General features: G+C 38.7%; 1 protein-coding gene across 5 annotated transcripts in view; it reads left to right on the forward strand.

Annotated features, from left to right (window-relative positions):
* The first annotated feature begins 1,553 nt into the window (after positions 1–1,553).
* CMTR1 (cap methyltransferase 1) overlaps positions 1,554–19,138 on the forward strand; it is a 152,814-nt gene continuing 135,229 nt past the window's right edge. For 2 of the 5 annotated variants that reach the window (XM_027876245.1, XM_027876244.1), the window contains exon 1: positions 1,574–1,866. In XM_027876245.1, the coding sequence (XP_027732046.1) occupies positions 1,759–1,866 (108 nt within the window). In that variant the 5' untranslated portion in view covers positions 1,574–1,758. Of the gene's footprint in view, positions 1,867–19,138 lie in introns of all 5 variants that reach the window. The other 3 variants (XM_027876242.1, XM_027876247.1, XM_027876243.1) reach the window with 2 other exon arrangements.

Consider the following 19,138-nt stretch of genomic DNA (forward strand, 5'->3'; position numbering starts at 1 on the left):
ATGAAGTATGATAATGTCAGGATCCCCATGCCAAGACCACCCCTCTCTTTTTACTATTAGGAGACACCCTGTTTTCCAGAGCTAAGGCCCAACAAGCAAGCTATGCCCTGAGCTTGGCATAACAACAATCCTCTGCACCTACCCTTTGGCTGAACTCATCCACAGAAAAATTCAGAATCTTTTCACACCAGCACCAGGTGGTCCCTGAGCTGAGACAAGATTCTGCAGGACTCATGTTCTGGTCACGAAGCCCTGCTCTGAATCAAACCTGTCTCATTGTTGCTGTCATCCCTCAATGCCAGGGCTACGACTCACTGCTTAGCCAGTAGTTTGTGTATTGAGATTTGCCCACACTAAAATGGGTCTTTCTGTATCAGAGGAGGCCCCTGTCACACGTGTCCAGTTTCCCTCCTCCAACAGAATAAAGAAAGCTTTTTGCTTACGACCACTGTTAGCTCTTTGGCTTTATTTTATTTTATTTTTCAGTGTTAACTGTGGTTGTGATAACCTGTGAGCTCTCTGGTATTTTCAGAGTTAAAAGAGATTGCATAACCTCTGTGACTCTTTGGTCATTTGTTTTCAGGGTTGACAATATTCATAAATTATTTAACTTCATTTAAATCTATTTTAAAGGGTCTCTAATTTTTGTCTTAGAAAGACCAGTTCCTAGTATATTAACATAAAGTAAGAGCTTAACAGATTCTTTTTGTTTTGGAATAAAATCTGTGGTAAAAATGACTGTCATGCAAAAACATTATTTTGGAAATAATTTAAAGTACAAATACTTTAAAGTGGTGTATTTATTAAAAGTAAATATGTTAAATCCACCAAATGCTCATAATTTGAAAAATAACTCATGAATCATTTAAAATTCAAACGTCATGAACACAATCAGCACTTAAATGAAAGGTTTGTAAAGCACTTCACACAGCGCCTGGCACATAATAGGCAATTAATAAATGCTTGTTCCCTTTTCCCCTCCCCCTCTTCACTCTGGACTCAATATTTCAGTTTTTTTCTTTTTTTTTTTTTTGGTGAGGCAATTGGGGTTCGGTGACTTGCCCAGAGGCACACAGCTAGTGAATGTTATGTGTCTGAGGGCGAATTTGAACTCAGATCCTCCTGACTCCAGGGCCGGTGTTCTATCCACTGCGCCACCCAGCAGCCCCAACATTTCAGTTTCTCACAATGCGCTGGGGAATACAACAAATGTAACCGTCTCTCATTCTCAATTTTATTTTTTTCATAAAGCTGTGAGAACAAAATTGGGAGGTGTCAACAAGGGTCCGGTCCCCCTAACTACAAGCTGAAGCGAGGCGACCCCGCCCACTGACTCACCTAGGCCCTCCCTTCGCATTTCTCCCCTCTCCCCTCCCCCCACTTGATGCCCTAATGACGCATGCGCTAGGGCTTTCTCGAGGCGGGGGTAGTGAGGGGGTGTGGTGCTTCCTCACGTGCCTGCGATTTGGGCGCGGTCTTGGTTGTCCAGGGGGAGGGGCGGGAACGGGGACGGCGGCCCTCGAGCGCTCCTGGAATCGATTGCGGTTGCGCGGGCCGGAAGTGCTGATTACTTCTGTCTGTTACTTTAGACATGGCGGTGGTGGCGGCGGCGGAGGCTCAGGTCCCGGTGGGAAGACTGAGGAGAGGGGGCCGGGCCTCTGGGCCCGGCAGGGGCCTTGCCCTGTGCTGACTGAGAGCGTGGCCGGGATTAGGTCCGGGACCAGAATCGGGCCTGGGTCTGTGTCGGCCTGCCCGGCCATGGGGGATCCCGGTGGTGGCGGCGGCCGCGGCCGCGGCAGCCGGGCTTGGTGCTTGCGGCGGGTGGGGATGAGCGCTGAGTGGCTGCTGCTGGAGGATCGCAGCGAGGTGAGGGGGCCGGGGGAGGAAACTGAGGCGGGGGGTGGGGTGGGGAAAGAGGCCGCTCGGATGTGGGAGTCCTCGGCAGCTGAAGCCCGTGTGTCCGCCTTCTTGTCAGGGGTCTCCTACGGACCTGGGGGAGGTGGCGGGGGGGGGGAGAAGCGGGGCAGAAGGGAGGGGGCGGCCTTTGAGGAGGGAAGTGAGAGCCCAGACTGGGAGAGACGAGAACATTAATGCCCATTTTCTGATGAGCCTCTTCATCTCCCTTTTGTTGTCCTCCTCTTAGATCCCTCCACAGTCAGTAAACATTCATGAAGCTCCTAGTATATGCTGGGCATCGTGCTAAGGGCTGGGGAGCTCACAGCCTTAATGGAGACAACATGCAAACAAGTATTTGCAAGCAAACTATATACAGGATAAAAAGGAAATTAACGGATGCTAGAATTAAGAGGGATTGGGAAAAGATTCCTGTAGAAGATTGACTCTAGTTGGGGCTTAAAGGAAGCTAGGAGGATTCTAGGCATGGGGGAGAGCCGACGAAAAAGCCCAGGGTCCGGAGACTGAGTGTTTTATTGGAAGAAGATCAGAGTACAGAGGCACTGGATGGAATTGTTTGTGTGTGTGTGTGTGTGTGTATATGTGTGGGTCTGTGTGCGTGTGCGCGCGCGCGCGGGTCGGGGTAAGTAGTAAGAAGAATAGAAAGGTGGGTAGTGGGGCTTGGTTACGAAGGGCTTTGAACACTTGAGGAATTTATATTTGAACCTGGAGATGAAAGAGCCACTGGAATTTACGGGGGGAGTGGGGCAAGGGTTGTGTTTACATCATCAGATCTATATTTTGGAAGATCACTTTTGATAACTTAGTGGAGGATAGACTGGAAGGGGGAGAGACTTGTGGGAGGAAAATCAGGGAGCAGGCTTTTGCAATAGTACAGGTATCAGGTGGTGAGAGTGAGACTGTACTATGGCAGTGTCGTAGCAGAGAAGGGGGCAAATTGGAAAGATGTTGCAAAGGTGAAATCACTAGACCATGGCAACAGCTCTGATATCTTCTGACAAAGGTGACACTTCTGCTTGCCAAATATTATGCTTCTACAGGTGCTCTTGATCTTGTTTGTCATCCCTATGAACTTGCCCCGCCCTCCCCCCAGCAGTTTAGTCCATCTTTTATTCTCTTAGTGGGTATTGCCTCATCCACTGGCTCTTTCTTTTGTGCCTAAAAACTTGCCTGGATGTTACATAGTCCTTCCCTTTACCCTACCATCCCCCCCCCATACAACACTACTTCTCTTTTTGTTGCCCAGCTCCTAGGAAAAACCCATTGCTTCACTAAAAGCTCAGCACCTCACTTCTCAAATCCTTTCTGTCAGGAACACGGTCATTCTACTCAAATTGCTTAACAATAACCTCTTAACTTAGATTTGATGGCCTCTTCTAAGGCTTCTTCCTCCTTGAATTTTTTGTATCTTTTGACATAGTCAACTACCCCTTTTCTTGGATACTCCTTCATTCTGATTTCCTCGATGGTGCTCCCTGTTCTTTCTATTTCTACCTGAACCTTCGAGTGCTGATAGCCTACTTCACTTCTACTAACTACTCTTGGTGATTTCATTTGTTTCTTTAGATTTAAATATATCTCTGTAGTAACTCAGAATTTTTGTTTTTGGATTAAACATATGATTTTATCAGCATAAGACGCTCTGCTTGAGGAAACTCCCTCTACCAGTGCAAGTGGGAAGGCACTGAGAAGTGATTTGCCCTGCTTACATACCCAGTATTTGGGAGACTGAGGAGGAAATTGAACCCAGGTCTTAGAGATTCTTAAGCCCATTTCCTATCCACTGTGCTGATGAACTCAAACTTTTTTTTTTTGGTAAACCTCTATAAGAAAGGAATTTTTGAGCACCCGTATATTTGTATATTTATAAATTATATGTATACTACTGTCTGCACATAGGTATATTATAAAACATAGAAGATATCAAAAATGAGATAGATATAGTTGAGATAGATATAGATGAAATAAACAATCTTTAAAATTTTTATTTAAGAGTACATTTTGATTGAACAGATTGTGATACAGAGGCCTAGTGCTAAATTTGATGTATCCTGTTACTTCATTTTAATGGTTGGCATAGCTGAAAAAAATAACTTCATATAAAGATATTGTAGGTCCAGATGAAACAAATGCTTCATTTGGTTGTATTTACTAAATCATGATACACAATTTCCAAACCCAGATACCAAACTTGTTCATAGCTTTTTGTTTAAATTTGTCTTATTAACTTCCCTCTTTCCTGGTGTCAGTTCTTGCAAACTATTCAGAAGATAATTACCCTTTTTTTTTTTTTTGAACAAATGAATTGGGAACCTATTGAAACTTTTAGTTTGCTAGATTTTTAAATAGGTTATAAAATTTGCAAATTTAAGTGTGCAGGTAGTTTTTATAAGTGATATACATTGTGTTTTGGCGACAAAAGCTTAGTTTTAAATGTCATTCTAATAATGGCTTCATACTATCATTAGCATATCTCAAGGCGAAATGTGAACTTAGGATGAACTTCCTCATTAATAAAAGAGGATGTAAAGCCACATTTTAAAATTTCCTTAATATCATAGGTTTGTAGATTTAGAACTAGAAGGGACATTTATCAAGTCCAGCCCCCTCATTTTACAGATAAGGAAACTGAGGTCCAGAGAAGTTAAGTGGTTTACACAACTAGTATGTGTCCAAGGAGGAATAATTTTTTAATTTTTTGGCCGAATTTTATCATAGCTGATTAGCTTGTCTGATTTTAACTTGTAATGTGGCTGATGAAAATCTTGTTTACCAGTGCCTCAAATCTTGATGTTATCTTCAATGCTCAGTTTTCTTTTCAAGAATCTTTTTAAAGTCATTTTTCCATTTTATGAAGATTAGTTAAAAATAGGTAATACAATATGTAAATCCACTTAACCTGGGACATTAAAATATTTTTTTACCTTGAACTGGGAAGGATCTTAGATGTCATCCAGATTAACACCTTCATTTTAGAGGTGAGAAAACTGAGGCCCAGAAAGGCTAAAATGACTCTTCAGGTAGTAGTTATCTGAATAAGGGTTCAGAACTTTGGGTTTCCCAATCCCAAGTCCCGTGCTGTGTCCACTACACCCTAAACTCCTCTCCCACACCTCCATTTCTCTGCTACATATCTCCATCTGGATGTCCCATCAGTGTCTTGAATTTACTATGTGTGAAACAACTTACTTCTCCTCTAAACTTCCCTCTTTTGAGAGCATGGCCATCCTTACAGTAATTAAAGTTTATAACATTAAAATCACCTTCATTCTTCTTCACCCTACCATATTCAGCAAGTTCCCTGGTTGTCAGTTTTCTCTCCCTACCATATTTCAAATCTATTCCCTTCTCTCTGCTCATAATACCACCATCCTGATTTATACCTACATCAATTCTTTGCTTTCTATTTGTAAGAATCTCTTGATTAGATGCCCTGTTTTAGTTTACTCCTCCTTTTAGTTCATCCTCAGAACAGCTGACAAAATAGATTTTTGGGCACAGTTCTAACCATATCACCTCCTACTCTGAAACCCTTAGTGGCTCCCTATTGTCTTTAGGATAAAATGCAGAGTCCTCATCGTGGCATATAAGGCCCTCCACAAGCCTTATTTCATGTTTCCTTTTATCTATTCTATGTTCTAGTGAAACTGCACTACTACTGGCTATTCCTCAAACTGGATATATCTCTTAGCCCCCTCTGTGCATTTATACAAGCCCAGAATATAATTGTCCTGAACTCTGGCTCTTGTTTTTCTTTAGGCCTCTTTTAGGAACAACTTTTATGAAACCCTAATCTCTCCCAAGTAAACATTGTCAGGGCTCCCTGCCTCCTCTAATTACCTTATATTTACTTACGTACTTAACTGTATGAATATGTATTCACTCTTACTATATTGTGAGCTTCTTCAAGGCAGGGATTGTCTCACGTCTTTGAATCTCTGTTATGGACAGTGCCTTTGCCACATGGTAATCACTTAGCATTTGGATTGAGACTGTTTCTCCTGCCTGATGGTTACATAATAGCCAGTTTATGGGATAAAAATATGAATAAGACACAAACCTTTCACTGAAAGAACTTACTATGAAGTAAAAGGGATAAATGTGTATGGATAACTATAGATGGGGGTGGTGTGGGGATGAGAAATAGGGCTATACAAGTTGTGGGTAAGTAAGCAATGCTGCATAAAGAAGAAAGTGAAATGTGGATAGACAGGAGGAAATATGCATGAACATAGAGATGGATGGTAGCTGAGGCTGTGACAAGATGGAGCTGGGCCTTAGGGTATTGAGCTGAGAGAGAAATATAGAAAGGATCTGGGATTGAAAGAAGAAAAGGGAAAGTTGGATCAGTTACGGAATAAATGTCAATACTGCAGAGGATAAAAAAAAACAACATAAGACGGGATTCTTATTCTTGGGGAGCTTAAAATCTAGATGGGAATGCTAATGTGACATACAAAAAGCCAGGGAGAGGGAAGAAATAGAAACATTCCCTGGATAAAGGTTAGAAAAGTTGAGAGTTGGTGAAAAGGGTGGTTGAAGTGAGGCTGATAGAAGATGGTAGTTTTAAATTTTGTATAAAGTCGGAAGAAGTGAATGGAGAATTTTTTTTTTACATGAAATGTCTCTGATAAAAATCTAATAGTTAAGCAAAATATATAAGAGCAAAAGCCAGACCTAGTACATGAGGACTTGGAGCATATAAACTTGTTTTCAAAATAAGAAATGCAAATGATCAATAATCAGGAACAAATACTCCACTAGTAATAGAAATGCATATTCAAACAACTGAGGTTTTCCTTGAGCCCATCAAATAGGCAAAGATGATAAAAAGTAGAAACTGTCAGTGTTGGATAGGCGCAATAATACATTGTTGGTGAAGCCGAGAGGTGGACTAACCATTCTAGAAAATTTTGAATTATGTTAGAAAAGTGACTAAATGATTCATACCTTTGAATTTAGTGATTCCAGTACTAGGCACATACATGAAAGTCAAAAACAGATATTTGTTGATATTTCTCTGGTTTATAATTTTAAAAAAATTTAATAAAGAGGGAAAGGTCCTAGATATTACTAAAATATTCATAGTAGACTTCTTGTGATAGTGCAAAATTGGGGAATGACTGCACAAATGTGGTCTGTGAATGCAGGGCAATGTTATAATGCAATAAAAAAGACAATTATGAGGAATTTGGGGAAAAATGAGATTTGAATGAATTTATGCAGAGCAAAGAACCAGGAAAAAATTATATACTGTAATGGCACCCAAAAACTGATTACTTGCAAATTTGGAACAGGTAATGTTACACTCTAAGAAGTTATACTCCCTTCCTCCTGGTAGTAAAGGACTGTGGGCGTGGAATGTTGTATATGCTGTCAGATTCCATGGCTTTTCAGTTGGTTTTGCCTAACTGCTTTTTTTTTTTTTTAAAGCAAGCATAAGGCTATAAATGGTAATTACTTGTGTGAAAAACAAAAGGCATTCAATAAAGTGATTTTAAAAAAATCTACTTTTCTTTTTTTCCACTTCTCTACCTTTTCCCTCCAAAATTGAGTGATATTTTGGACACTTCACTTTATATATTTGGCCTAGTTTGTTAGAAAGCTGATTTTATTACTTTGATATCTGATACAGTGGAAAGAATACTAGCTTTGGAGTCGGAGGACCTTTTTCAGTAAGCATTTATTAATAGTAGGCATATTAAGCACTTACTTTGTGATAGGTACTGTACTAAGTTCTGGAGCTATGAAGTCCTTGGAGCTCACAGTCAAATGGGGAGAGACAACCTGCAAATAACTATGCACAAACAAGTTATAGACAGGATAAACTGGAGATAATCAACAGAAAAGAAGGCATTAGAATGAATGAGCATCAGGAAAAGCTTCTTGTAGGTGATTTTAGCTGGGACTTCAGGGCAGCCGATAGGTGGAGATGAGAAGGAGGGCAGCCAGTGAAAATGTCCAGAAATGGGAGATAGAATGTCTTATTGGAAAAAGAGATAGGAGGCCAATGTCCCTGAGTTGTAGACTACATAGTGGGGAGGAGGTATAAGGTATAAGAAGATGGGAAAGGGCAGGGTGGGGTGGGGGTGCGATTGTATGAAGGACTTTGAATGCCAAACAGAAGGTTATATTTGATCCTGTAGGTGTCAGGGAGCCACTAGAGGTTATTGATTAGGGGGGTGACATGCCAAATTAGTGCTCAAGGAAGATCCCTTTGACAGCTGAATGGAAGTTGGACTGCAGTGGGGAGAGACTTGTGGCAGAAGGCAACCAGCAAGCTATTATAGTAGTCCAGGAGTGAGGTAATGAGCACTTGCAATGAACCATGGTGGTGACGGTATCAGAAGAGAGAAGGGGGCATATATGAGAGATAGAATTTCTCATTATGAAGATAAAATCAACACGATTTGACAGTAGATTGGGTTGGGGGGAGAAGGGTGAGAGAGGAAGGAAGGAAACAAATATTTATTAAGCCCCTACTATGTTCAGGCCCTGTGCTATGCACTTTCAAAATATCTCATTTGATCCTCACAACATCTTGTGAGGTAGGTGCGATTAATCTCTGTTTTTTACAATTGAAGACACGGAGGCAGAGGTTAAGTGACTTGATTAGGGACACATGCATAATGTCTGAGGCAAGATTTGAACTCTGGGTCCTCCTGACTCCAGGCTACCGTACCACCTAGTTAAGGAGCTGAGGATGACACCTAAGTTTTGAGCCTTGGTGCCTGGGAAGATGGTGGTATCTTTGATAACAATAAAGTGAGGAAGAGGGGAGGGTTTAGGGGGAAAGATTATGAGTTTGGTTATGGATATGTTGAGTTTAAAATGTTTACAAGACAATCCAGTTCATTTTAAATTGGTTCAGCTACACAGCAAGAGTTTTCTATGTCTCAAGTTTGATGTCTCCTGTGTACATGTTGTTTCCAGTACAATTTAAGTTCCTTGAATGCAGAGACTATTTGTTTTGTCATTGTATTCACAGTGCCCCACACAGTTTGACATGTCACAGTCATGTAATAAGTTCTTGCTGACTGACAGATCTTTTTCATTTTTTTATCCATTATTTGCCTTCCCTTTTAAATATTCTAGGAATGATTTTGCTTAGATGAGGTCTCTTGTAAAGCTTTCTGTAGATTTGTTTTTTCCTACACTGTTTTTCACTTTTATGAGATAGTTCATCTCTATCTTCCACTACTCTCCTCTAAGATTTTAGAAATAAGCTTATTATGCTGCTGTGATTCTTAGCTGCCATACCACTCAGCTTAGGTAAAAAAAATCAAGTGTTTTCTGGATGAAGCAGTTTCTAGGCTTTTATGGTTATTGTGGCAAGTGATTTCCAGATGTTACTGTTAGCAGTCAGGACCCTGCAGATAGACAACAGTAAAATAAATACAAAGAGATCAAAAGGGAAGCTACATAATGCTTAAAGGTGCCATAGATAAATCAACATCAGTACTCAATTTGTATGTACCAGATTGTATAATTCAGGTGGAGAACCTGTGGCCTCCAGGCCATATATGGCCCTCTAGGTCCTCAAGTGTGGCCCTTTGACTAGGGTTAGGGTTAGGGTTATTGGATTCATAATTAACTTTTAAATACTCAAAGAGAAGGTTAATTGAATTACAGGCAGAATTAATAAAATTATAATAGTGGAGGAGCCCAACATACCCTTTTCAGGATTTAGATTTGTCTAACAAAAAGATAAACAACAGCAACTCTGTAAGGTAGATGCTATTGTCTTCATTTTACAGGTTAGGAACAACAATAGATTAGGAAACTGAGGCTCAGAAAGGCTTAGGGACTTGACCAGAATTGTACAATTAGTAAGTGTAAGAAGCAAGATTTTTATTCAGGTTTTCCTGATTCCGACTCCAGTGTTTTATCCACAGAGGTGAGGCAGCAGTCTTTGCTGGACCCGAGCAGTTTTGATGTGTTTTTTAGGGTGTAGAGGGATCCATTCCCAGAGTATCTGAAAAAGCATACAAAAGGCATGGGGGGAAAAGCTTGGAATTTGTTATTACCCCCCAAAAGGTGACCAAGAAAATAATACTAATTGCTGACCTGTCTCCTTTCCTACCTTGATAACATTTTAATGAAAATAATGAAAGAAGAGTTGTAATTATTCTAGTTCAAAAGACACATGTGTTATTAGGTTTCATATTTTTTCAGTTTCATACAGTAAGTATTCAGGTACTTGGATGATTCTGTGGAAAATATGGAAGAATTATGTATCAATGGCTCAGATTTTCCAGGACAGAAGACCATTCTTTGTTATCTCAGTAACCCTTATTTTAAAAATGTAATTATATACTGTTTGCAAAAGATTCCTGTTCTCAGGAAACTCATAGTATCTTTGGGGAGATAAGATTTGGACATCTGAAACAGAACATTAAGCTGGCTTATAATCAGTTAAATTCTATTCTGTGATTCTGCTGAACTGGACTGTTCAATGTTCCCCAAACCCCTCTAGCATTTTTCTGTTTCTCTTTATTTTCTGGGATTGCCCCTGTGGCTGGAATGGCTGTCCTCATCTCGAGTTGCTTAAATCATGCCTCTCCTTCAGTACCTAGCTCCATTGTCATCTGCTCTCTGAAGGTTCCCCATCATGGGAAAATTCCCCCAACTAAAAGTAAAAGTCATCCTGCTAGCAGCTTTGTGGATCTCCTGCCTACTATCTTGTCTTTTAATTCAGTTAATTGCAGCTATTTACGATTTGCTTCATTGTGGAGAATGGCAGTGAAATAGTTAGAATTGTCTTATCTTATTCTGGAAAAACTATATGGGGGAATTGAGCAAGCAGACAGTATGACTTAGGACTGAACTAACCTGGATCATTCTGAGAATGTTTAAAAATGAAATTGAAATAACAACCAAATATGTAGGAAATAATACATGCTGAAGGTGACATAATTTGAGTATTACCAGGGGATCAATTTTCTCAAAGATAGTAAGATTCTAAAATAAAAAAGTTCACAGATGGTATTATTTCCTCAAAAAAGCCTTCGTAGAAGAAATCATTAATTATTGATCCATTTGGGTACTTTTTAATATTTGTGAAATCATTATGACAGTTATGTATCAGAATATTCTTTTGTTTCTGAAGCATTTTTAAAAAAAATATCTATCTTATTTGATCCTCACAACAGCCTTACGAGGTAGGTGCTGTTATTACTCCCATTTTGTGTTATGGAAACTGAGGCAAACAAGTTAAGTGACTTATCCAGCATAATATAGCTAGTAAGTGTCTAAGGTTAAATTTGAACTTGAGTCTTCCTGACTACAGGCTCTCTGCCCACTGTCCACCTAGCTGCCAAACAGGTGTTTTTGATAGGATTGTAAGAAGGGTATAGGCATGCTTTTATAGACTTTTCTATAGCATGACATCTGTAATTACACATTTGACAAAGGTGTAGGCAATACAAGATTCCCATCCCACTGTTTTCATGATTTATTTACCAAAAATAAAAATTACTTCAGAGCAAAAAAAAATCTTTCATATTATATTAAGATGATGCAACATTCCACAGAGATAAAATTGTTTAATGATCCTCCAGATAGCAACATCATGCAAGGCCTAAAATGTATGGAAGATAACATTTTTAACAAGCTAGGTACTTGCCTGTTTTGTGAAAGTTCCATGAAAAAGCAAGTGGTGAGGACCCTTTTTTTGTGGAAGGCATTGTGTTGATTTTATGGAGCCATCAAATAATATTAGCTGACATTTAAATAGCAATTTGCACTTTATATATCTTATTTGATCCATATAACTAGAAAAGAGCTGTTTAAAAGTTGTCTGGTTAAAAATATTCAAGTCAAAAGTCATTATCAAAAGTTTCATGTGGTAAATTATTTAAATCGTGTGCAGGCCTGTGGGCCTTGTTTTTGTTTTAGTAGCTAATTGCTATCAATTTTAGTGTGATAACCTGAGAAATGTTAGTCCCTGGTCTATCAGTGAATAGTCAAAAGTTTTCATGATAATACCTTTCTTTAAAGTACCCCTTACCCTTTTCATCCCTCTCTCCCACACCTCCTCCTTTACAAAGATTTATTTACTCAAAGCATCTGCCATGCTTCAACACATGTTTTTAACCATTGTTTCTTTTAATACCTTAGCATTATGTTTACAAAGAATAATTGTACATAAATATGAACTACTAGGGGAAAAACCACCTCTGAATTATTTTAAAGTGGTGTAGTAAGACAAATAAAATTTCTTTTTCCTAGGATATGTTCAGCATTAAAAAAGTTTCCTACTGCTCAGTGTTTCCAAATACTCTATTATCATTTTCCACCATGAGCGAACATGCAGCCACCAGATAATCTCCCATCTAATAGCCTTGCTGTATGAAGCCTAGAACTAGTTATAAAACAATAGAGAACTAGGAAAAGGCTTAGGACTGGGAGCTCACTTAGCTCCTGTGTCTGCCTTATAAGTTCCCCAAGGACACTTTGGTCAGAATAAGCTCTTTTCTCTGCACGGGAGAGATATAACTGAATGAATAAGAAATTGCATGAATAGCTTTCCCACAGAACTTACAGCCAGTCCCCAAGAAACTGTCTTCAGTTATTGAGCTCCCTTCTTTTCATTTTTTAGTGGCTTGGTACAAAAGAAATAAATGTTGGCGGCTCCTTTCCTTTTTGGTTTGGGTTGCTTGGGTCTCTTTAGAACCCTGGGTTGAGACAGTACCACCCCTTTTAAAGGTCCCTAGGCCAAATGTACAGAGATAATTCCCTTCACAGTTAGGATCACTCACATTGCAACAATGACTAGAGAGACTATGGCGCCTAACATATTTGCTGCACCTGTGGGACTTTTCCCACTATTTGTGTACTCACTGATTCCGTTCCCTTCAGAAAAAACAAAGAGCTAATCCCTTGGAAGAATTTTTTCCTCCATTTGTTTTGGGAAATTCCTTTACACTCTTAAACATTACTGAGGACCACCCAAAGAGATTTTGCTTATGTGGGTTATAATCCATCAATATTGACGTTAAAAATTGTTTCATAAATTCTCTTTGGGTCCTCTGTCAATAAGCCAGCACATGAGGCAAAGACATTTAAAACTACAGTTTATTCATTCCAAGTGAAACACTCTCCTCCAACAGGTGACTTGACATATGTGTCCCTTACAATTAGACTAGTAATATTTATACCATTCTACCATTCTCTTAATCCAGACAAAAAAGGAGTAGTGCTTATTGATCTGTATAAAGCTAAAGAAAGGTGTACTTGTTACCCCAAAAGAGGTTTCTTTTCAGCTGTTACAGAAGAAGGAATGTGCCTTTGTTAGCATAGTCATTCACACTGAATTAAAGGGAAAACTTTACATCTCGTTGACAAAATAAAAGGAGCAGATTTCCTTGAGTTTTCTGAGTCTTCCTTTGCAGTAATGAAAACCTTTTGTAGAAAACTCTGGGCTTTTATTTCATACAGTGACATGTAATTTCCTCATCTGTACAATGTAGGCATTGTACCTCTAAAGGCCCCTTCCAATTTTAAATCTCTGATCCTATGAAGTTAAGCTTCAAGATAACTAATTTGATGGTATAGTGGCTAGGATAAGGAGGGACTGAAAGCAGATTGAGCAAATAGGAAGCCAGTGTAAGATTCTATGCATGAAATATCAAAGGCCTAGAGTATCAGGGCAGTAATGGGGCAGGAGAAATTTAAGACACTACTCTTTGAATTGATGTTGCTTTGTACTTAAGTATTTGAAGGGTCTGTGATTTTTATTAATGTAATTACCTCTGCAAATGGCACTTTGCAATTCTGTTGCACCTTATTAAGAGACAAAATAACTTGGGCCATGGGTTGTATGCCATTACTATCTATTGATTGAGAAAATTGTTTATTGATTACAAAAACTTTCATGAAACCAGTAAAGCTTTTTAGTTGAATTTGTATCATCAGTCACAACATCTCTATATATTTGAAAAATACTACTACAGATATGGCTCCCACTGATCTTGTCAGCCTTATTTCATACTACTGCTCTTTATGAACTCTATTTCGGTCCAATTGAACTATTTTCTGAACTCTATGACTTCTCATCAGTCATACAAACTATTTCCCATGCCTGAAAGGCACTTCCTCCTTACAACTCTACCTCTGAGAAGCTTTATCTTCCTGCTGGGCTCACTTTAGGTTGTCATCTTGTTGGGTCAGAGGCTTAGACCCAGAAGGAACCTCAGAGGTCAGAGTTCAACCTTCTCTTTTACAGATGGAGAAACTGAGAGCCAGAGGCATAAAGTGACATGCCCACGGTTCAGCGGGTGGCAAATTAGCATTTGTATCCAAACTCTCTGACTCCAAATCCAGGATCATTTTCCTGCCTTCTTGTCAGTGAATACCCCTCAATTATCCTTGTACTATCCTCATTTGTGCACATGTTTTATTTCCCCATAGAATGTAAGCTTGAGGGCCAGGAATATTTTATTTTTGCCTTTCTGTCCTTAACACTTAGTACAGTGCCTAGCGTATAGTGGACACAGTAAATTTTTTTAATTGGTTGATACTGGACAATCTTAATGATTTTTTTGCAGACTGTGGTGGGCCTGGTCTTACTCAAGGCCCTTCCATTTGGTTGGGTTTCAGATTAGAATGAAATGAGTCATTTATACTGTTGTTATGTTGACTCTGTGTGCCATTGTTCCCTGCTTATCAGTCAGTGTAGGGGGAGGTTCTGCTGGGGAAGGAATCATCCAGATACCTGAAGCTTTTTGTATTACCTGCTCTTTGTCATGTACCCCTACTTGCAGTGTCACATTCTTACTACCTTGGGGAGGAACTGAGATGCAAGGGCCCAGCCTCTACTGCAGAGGTAGACCTATCTAAATTGTTTTAAAGTTGCTGTGCCCCCTTGAAGCCTTGGTTGATGAAGCCATTGCTGATATTAAGTGATCAGTCAGTCTACATTTTGCTACTTTGATGTACTTATAATAAAATCCTTTTAATTCTGTTTGTCCTGAGTTAATCAGGGTGAAAAACCCAAATGAAGAATTTTCCTTTCAACAGTACGCTGTGTAATATTTAACAAAAGAGTTCTACTTAACAGTAACATGGAAGGGATATTCAGCTAGGAAACAGCATTGTTTCAAGGCATAGCTCTCTTGGTTCTGCATTTATCATGATGCCCTGCCCAGAATTATGTGTCAAGCTGGAAGAACTCCTGACTCCATGTGCACTGGGCTTTTGTATTTAGGCTACCAGGAAATGGTTCAAGTTTTAGTCTCCTGGACCAATAAAGTCTCAAGAATGGCTTTATTACTTTTTTTGGGAGGCTGGAGGGGAACTAGTTTAGCCTACATGGCAAGGACCTTGGTAGATAATGTTGCTATCACATGATAAAAAAAAAAATTCCAACCTGGTTAGAACTTTTTAGAACTTGTATGCTTTTGACATAGACTTTGAGAACCCATAATGACCTAAGCAGGAGTGAATGAAAGATTACTCTGTAAATATTTTTAAATTTCTTTTCATATTGGTTCTTTCAAGTATTTTTTATGTTAATCAGAAGACTGAATAGATTTTGGTGATTGAATTTATCAGACTTACATTCCCATGAGAGGGTGGTTTGGTTTTTTTTTTGGTTGTTTTGAGGCTGCTTTACTAAGTCAAATGCTTTTTTAAAGCATCAAATGGTGAACAGTGAGATCTGGTATTGTCTGCAACTTACTCAGTTGCATGACTGAAAAGATATGGTCGCTGTAGAGAATCATTTGCAAAAGCCTTCTCCTTTCCTTTCTCGTTTTCATTGAAAATGCCCTCAATATCTCTGTAGATCATTTGCATAAATATTTTAAACATAGATCAGTAGTTAGTGATGTTCTTGCACTCACCTTTTTTTGAGTATCTTCCTCTTTGGTATTTTGGAAAACAAAACAGTAAGTTGTAAGATTGTATTTCCTCAGTCATGAACTTTTTCTGTGTGTACTGATTGGCATCTACTTCAGCAGTTGTTCCTAACTTTTTCATCTTAATTGCCATTTCTACTTTATCATATAGCACACTGAGGACTAAAGTGGTTCCTCTGTCACTGATGACTCTTCAGTGACACTGTGATTAGTATTAATGTCACTTCAAGTATCAAGGAGATGTATGTTCACCAAAGGAGCTCACTCTTGCTATAGAAGATGTCTTCTGCAAGGTCTGAATCTTAGTGGGATTCCCTATAGATGATGAGGTTCTCCAGATGTTCCTGTTTATGCACAGATAATATCAGTCCTTGCAACCTTATAGGCTGCTTCCTCAATGAGATCCATAAATAAATAATATTAGTCTAATAATCTATATAGGCAAACTGGATGGATGAAAAATAACTTGTTCATATTATGACATGCCACTGAATGATTAGTGCACTGTGATAATATCCTAGCACATGTATCTGGGATAGGCACTGAAGATGGACAGTTGAACCCAGAACTGAGTTGGAGGAAGAACATAGGGCTTTACATTTGGAAAATTGTTTAGTATTCTCTAAGATAATAGCATATAATACCTGGCTTTTATATAGCATTTTAAAATTTGCAAAGTGCTTTATAAATATTTCTCACAATAACCCTGGGAGGTAGTGCTGTTCTTGTCCCCACTTTATAGATGAGGAAAATGAGACAAACAGATTAAGTGACTTGCCCAGGGTCATACAACTAGTAAGGTCATTTTGATTCCAGGTCCAGCTTTATCCACCGTACCATGTAGCTGCCTAACGAGTTGATTCCCAACACAAAGATCCACTTTTAAAATACAGGTCATCTCCTAGTAATATTATAGTTGTGAATCTTGGAATGCTGTGATCTCTGAAAAATCAAAGTTGCATGAGGACCAAAGAACAGTGGAGAGCCAGAGGCAGGGATGTGGCAGTAGGAAGGAAAAATATGATTGGAAACGGGAGAAGCTTCTCGTGCTGAAGGATGTGAGACGGCTAGCCAGAGTATTTTGCTGCTGTAGGCAGATTGCAAAAAAACCTAGTGAAAAGCTGTCATGAGAGAGGGAGGGACCCATGTGGATGTATGAGGACAGAGTTCACAGAATTGGGGGGGGGTGTGGATTGACTGATCTGCAAGCAGAAGGGGATATGCCCACATCGATGAGGTCATAGGTACATCGAAATATTAATGTCCACCTAACTAGGTCATGCTTCTGTGAGGGTAGGTATTTTTTTTAATCCATTTAAGACTTTAACATTCTCAATACAGAGTACAAAATTGCTTTGGTGTGCTTTTCATTACCTAGTTAGGGAGACAACAGATGTGCAATAGGATCATAGATTTAGAGCTAGGAGGAACCTTAAAAATTTAGTCCAACCCTCTCTTTTTATAGACAAGGAAATTGAGACCCTGAGAGAGAAGTTTTTTGTCCAAAGCCACAAGGGTACTTACTAATTGACAGAACCAGGATTTGACCTTAGATCCATTTAAAATTCAGCACTTTTTCCATGACACCAGGCAACTTGAAACAAGTAGAGAATAATTCAAAAGCAGTAAGTGAAAAACTACAAACAGTAAAGTAAAACCTCTATACTTAAAGGCATAGGAAACCTAGAGTAGAGGAATAAAATAAAAGATTGATGATAGGGAAGATTTCTTAAATAATGGATTCATGCTGTTTAAAGAGTGGATTCTTTGCTGTTATTTATTTCTCTATCTGTAAAATGAGCATATACCTCATCTTGTACCTGTAGTCCACATTTCTACCTAGAGAAGTTAAGTATATTTCATCATCAGTTCTCTAGCATTACATTTGTTTGAGTTCAGATGCCTTTTACTCTTGTTTTCTTTTACTTTATTTTAGTCATTGTATATATTTTTCTCTTGATTCTGTTTTACTTCACTTTCCATTATTCATACAAGTCTTACCAAGTTTCTCTAAATTCTTCCTATTTATTCCTTGTAGTACTATAATATTGTGATATAAATATAACGACATCCGTTCCTATTCAGTTCAGCCATTTAGCAGTTAAGGAGTAACCACTCTGTTTCTAGTTTCTTATTGCCACAAAAAGTACTGGTAGGAACATTTTGGATCAAATGAGTTGATATGGGAGGCACTTTGCAAACTTCAAAGCACTATATCATTGCTAATTATTACTCTATTATTTCTATTATTATTGGTGTATATATGGGATTTTATAATGAGGGAGAAGAAACTAGTGTCCCTTCAGAACTTAAACACTTCAGAGGGTAGTCATTGAGTTAAATTTAACCAACAACAACAATTGAGGAGTTGGGGATCAGATTGGTTGTTTTCTGAGGGTTTAAGAGGGGAAAGAGGAAGGATAGGAGTAGAGGGAGGAGTTAAGAGGGAGGAGAATACCAGGAAGGGAATACAAACAAAAAAACTTTCTGATCTTGCTCTTTATATGGAAAAGTCCTTTTTTGTGGGGCAGTGGTTTAAGTTCTGAATAAAAATAAAATTAAATAAATTATGAACAGTGTGTATACAGAGAAGTATAGAAAGGCTCTTGTGAACTGATGGATAAAGTCTGAAGTACTGTGAGCAGAACCAGGAAAATACATACATATACACATGTCAGTGTACAGAACAACAAAACAATAGTCAAAGCAAAATGCTAAAGAATTATAACAACCAGAATATACTTCAAATAAGATAAATGAGATGACACCTCACCCTCTTTGTGTAATACTCCATCTTATGTCACATTTTTTTGTTGTTGTTGTTATTTTGGCTAATGTTAACAGGTGAAAACAAATTTGAGTACAGTCTTTTATTTCCTTGCTCCTCTCTCCTTGTTTTACTGGTCCATTAGATCAGGGCTTCCTAAACTTTTTCCACTCATGACCCCTTCACCACTTCTTAAACTGTGGGTCACGATGGATAGAGTTTCTAACCACTGTTTAAGATTAGATAATCGGGCTGTCTCTCATTGATATCATACTGGTTCTTTGTCTCACATGGCATATAAGTCTTGAGGGGCTCTGGCCCTTTAAAACTAACCATGTGATTGATGCTTTTGATTTGCAGCCCCCTGTACCACAGTTAATGTTTGTGAGACTTTTTTTTTCTTTTTTTCTTTTTAAATTCTTCGTTATCAAAGATGGCTCTCTTGGAGGGGCATAGGGAGGGATATAGTAGAAAATATGAGTGATTTTTAAAAATACATTAATAAAAATTTGTGTTTTAAACATGGTATTCATAATGCTTGTATTACCTACCTCATAGGGTGGTTGTGTGGAAAGCATTCTCTAAATGCGTGATTTCT

This window comes from Vombatus ursinus, unplaced genomic scaffold (assembly GCF_900497805.2).
Source record: "Vombatus ursinus unplaced genomic scaffold, bare-nosed wombat genome assembly UNPS02014811.1, whole genome shotgun sequence".
NCBI classification, from domain to species: domain Eukaryota; kingdom Metazoa; phylum Chordata; class Mammalia; order Diprotodontia; family Vombatidae; genus Vombatus; species Vombatus ursinus.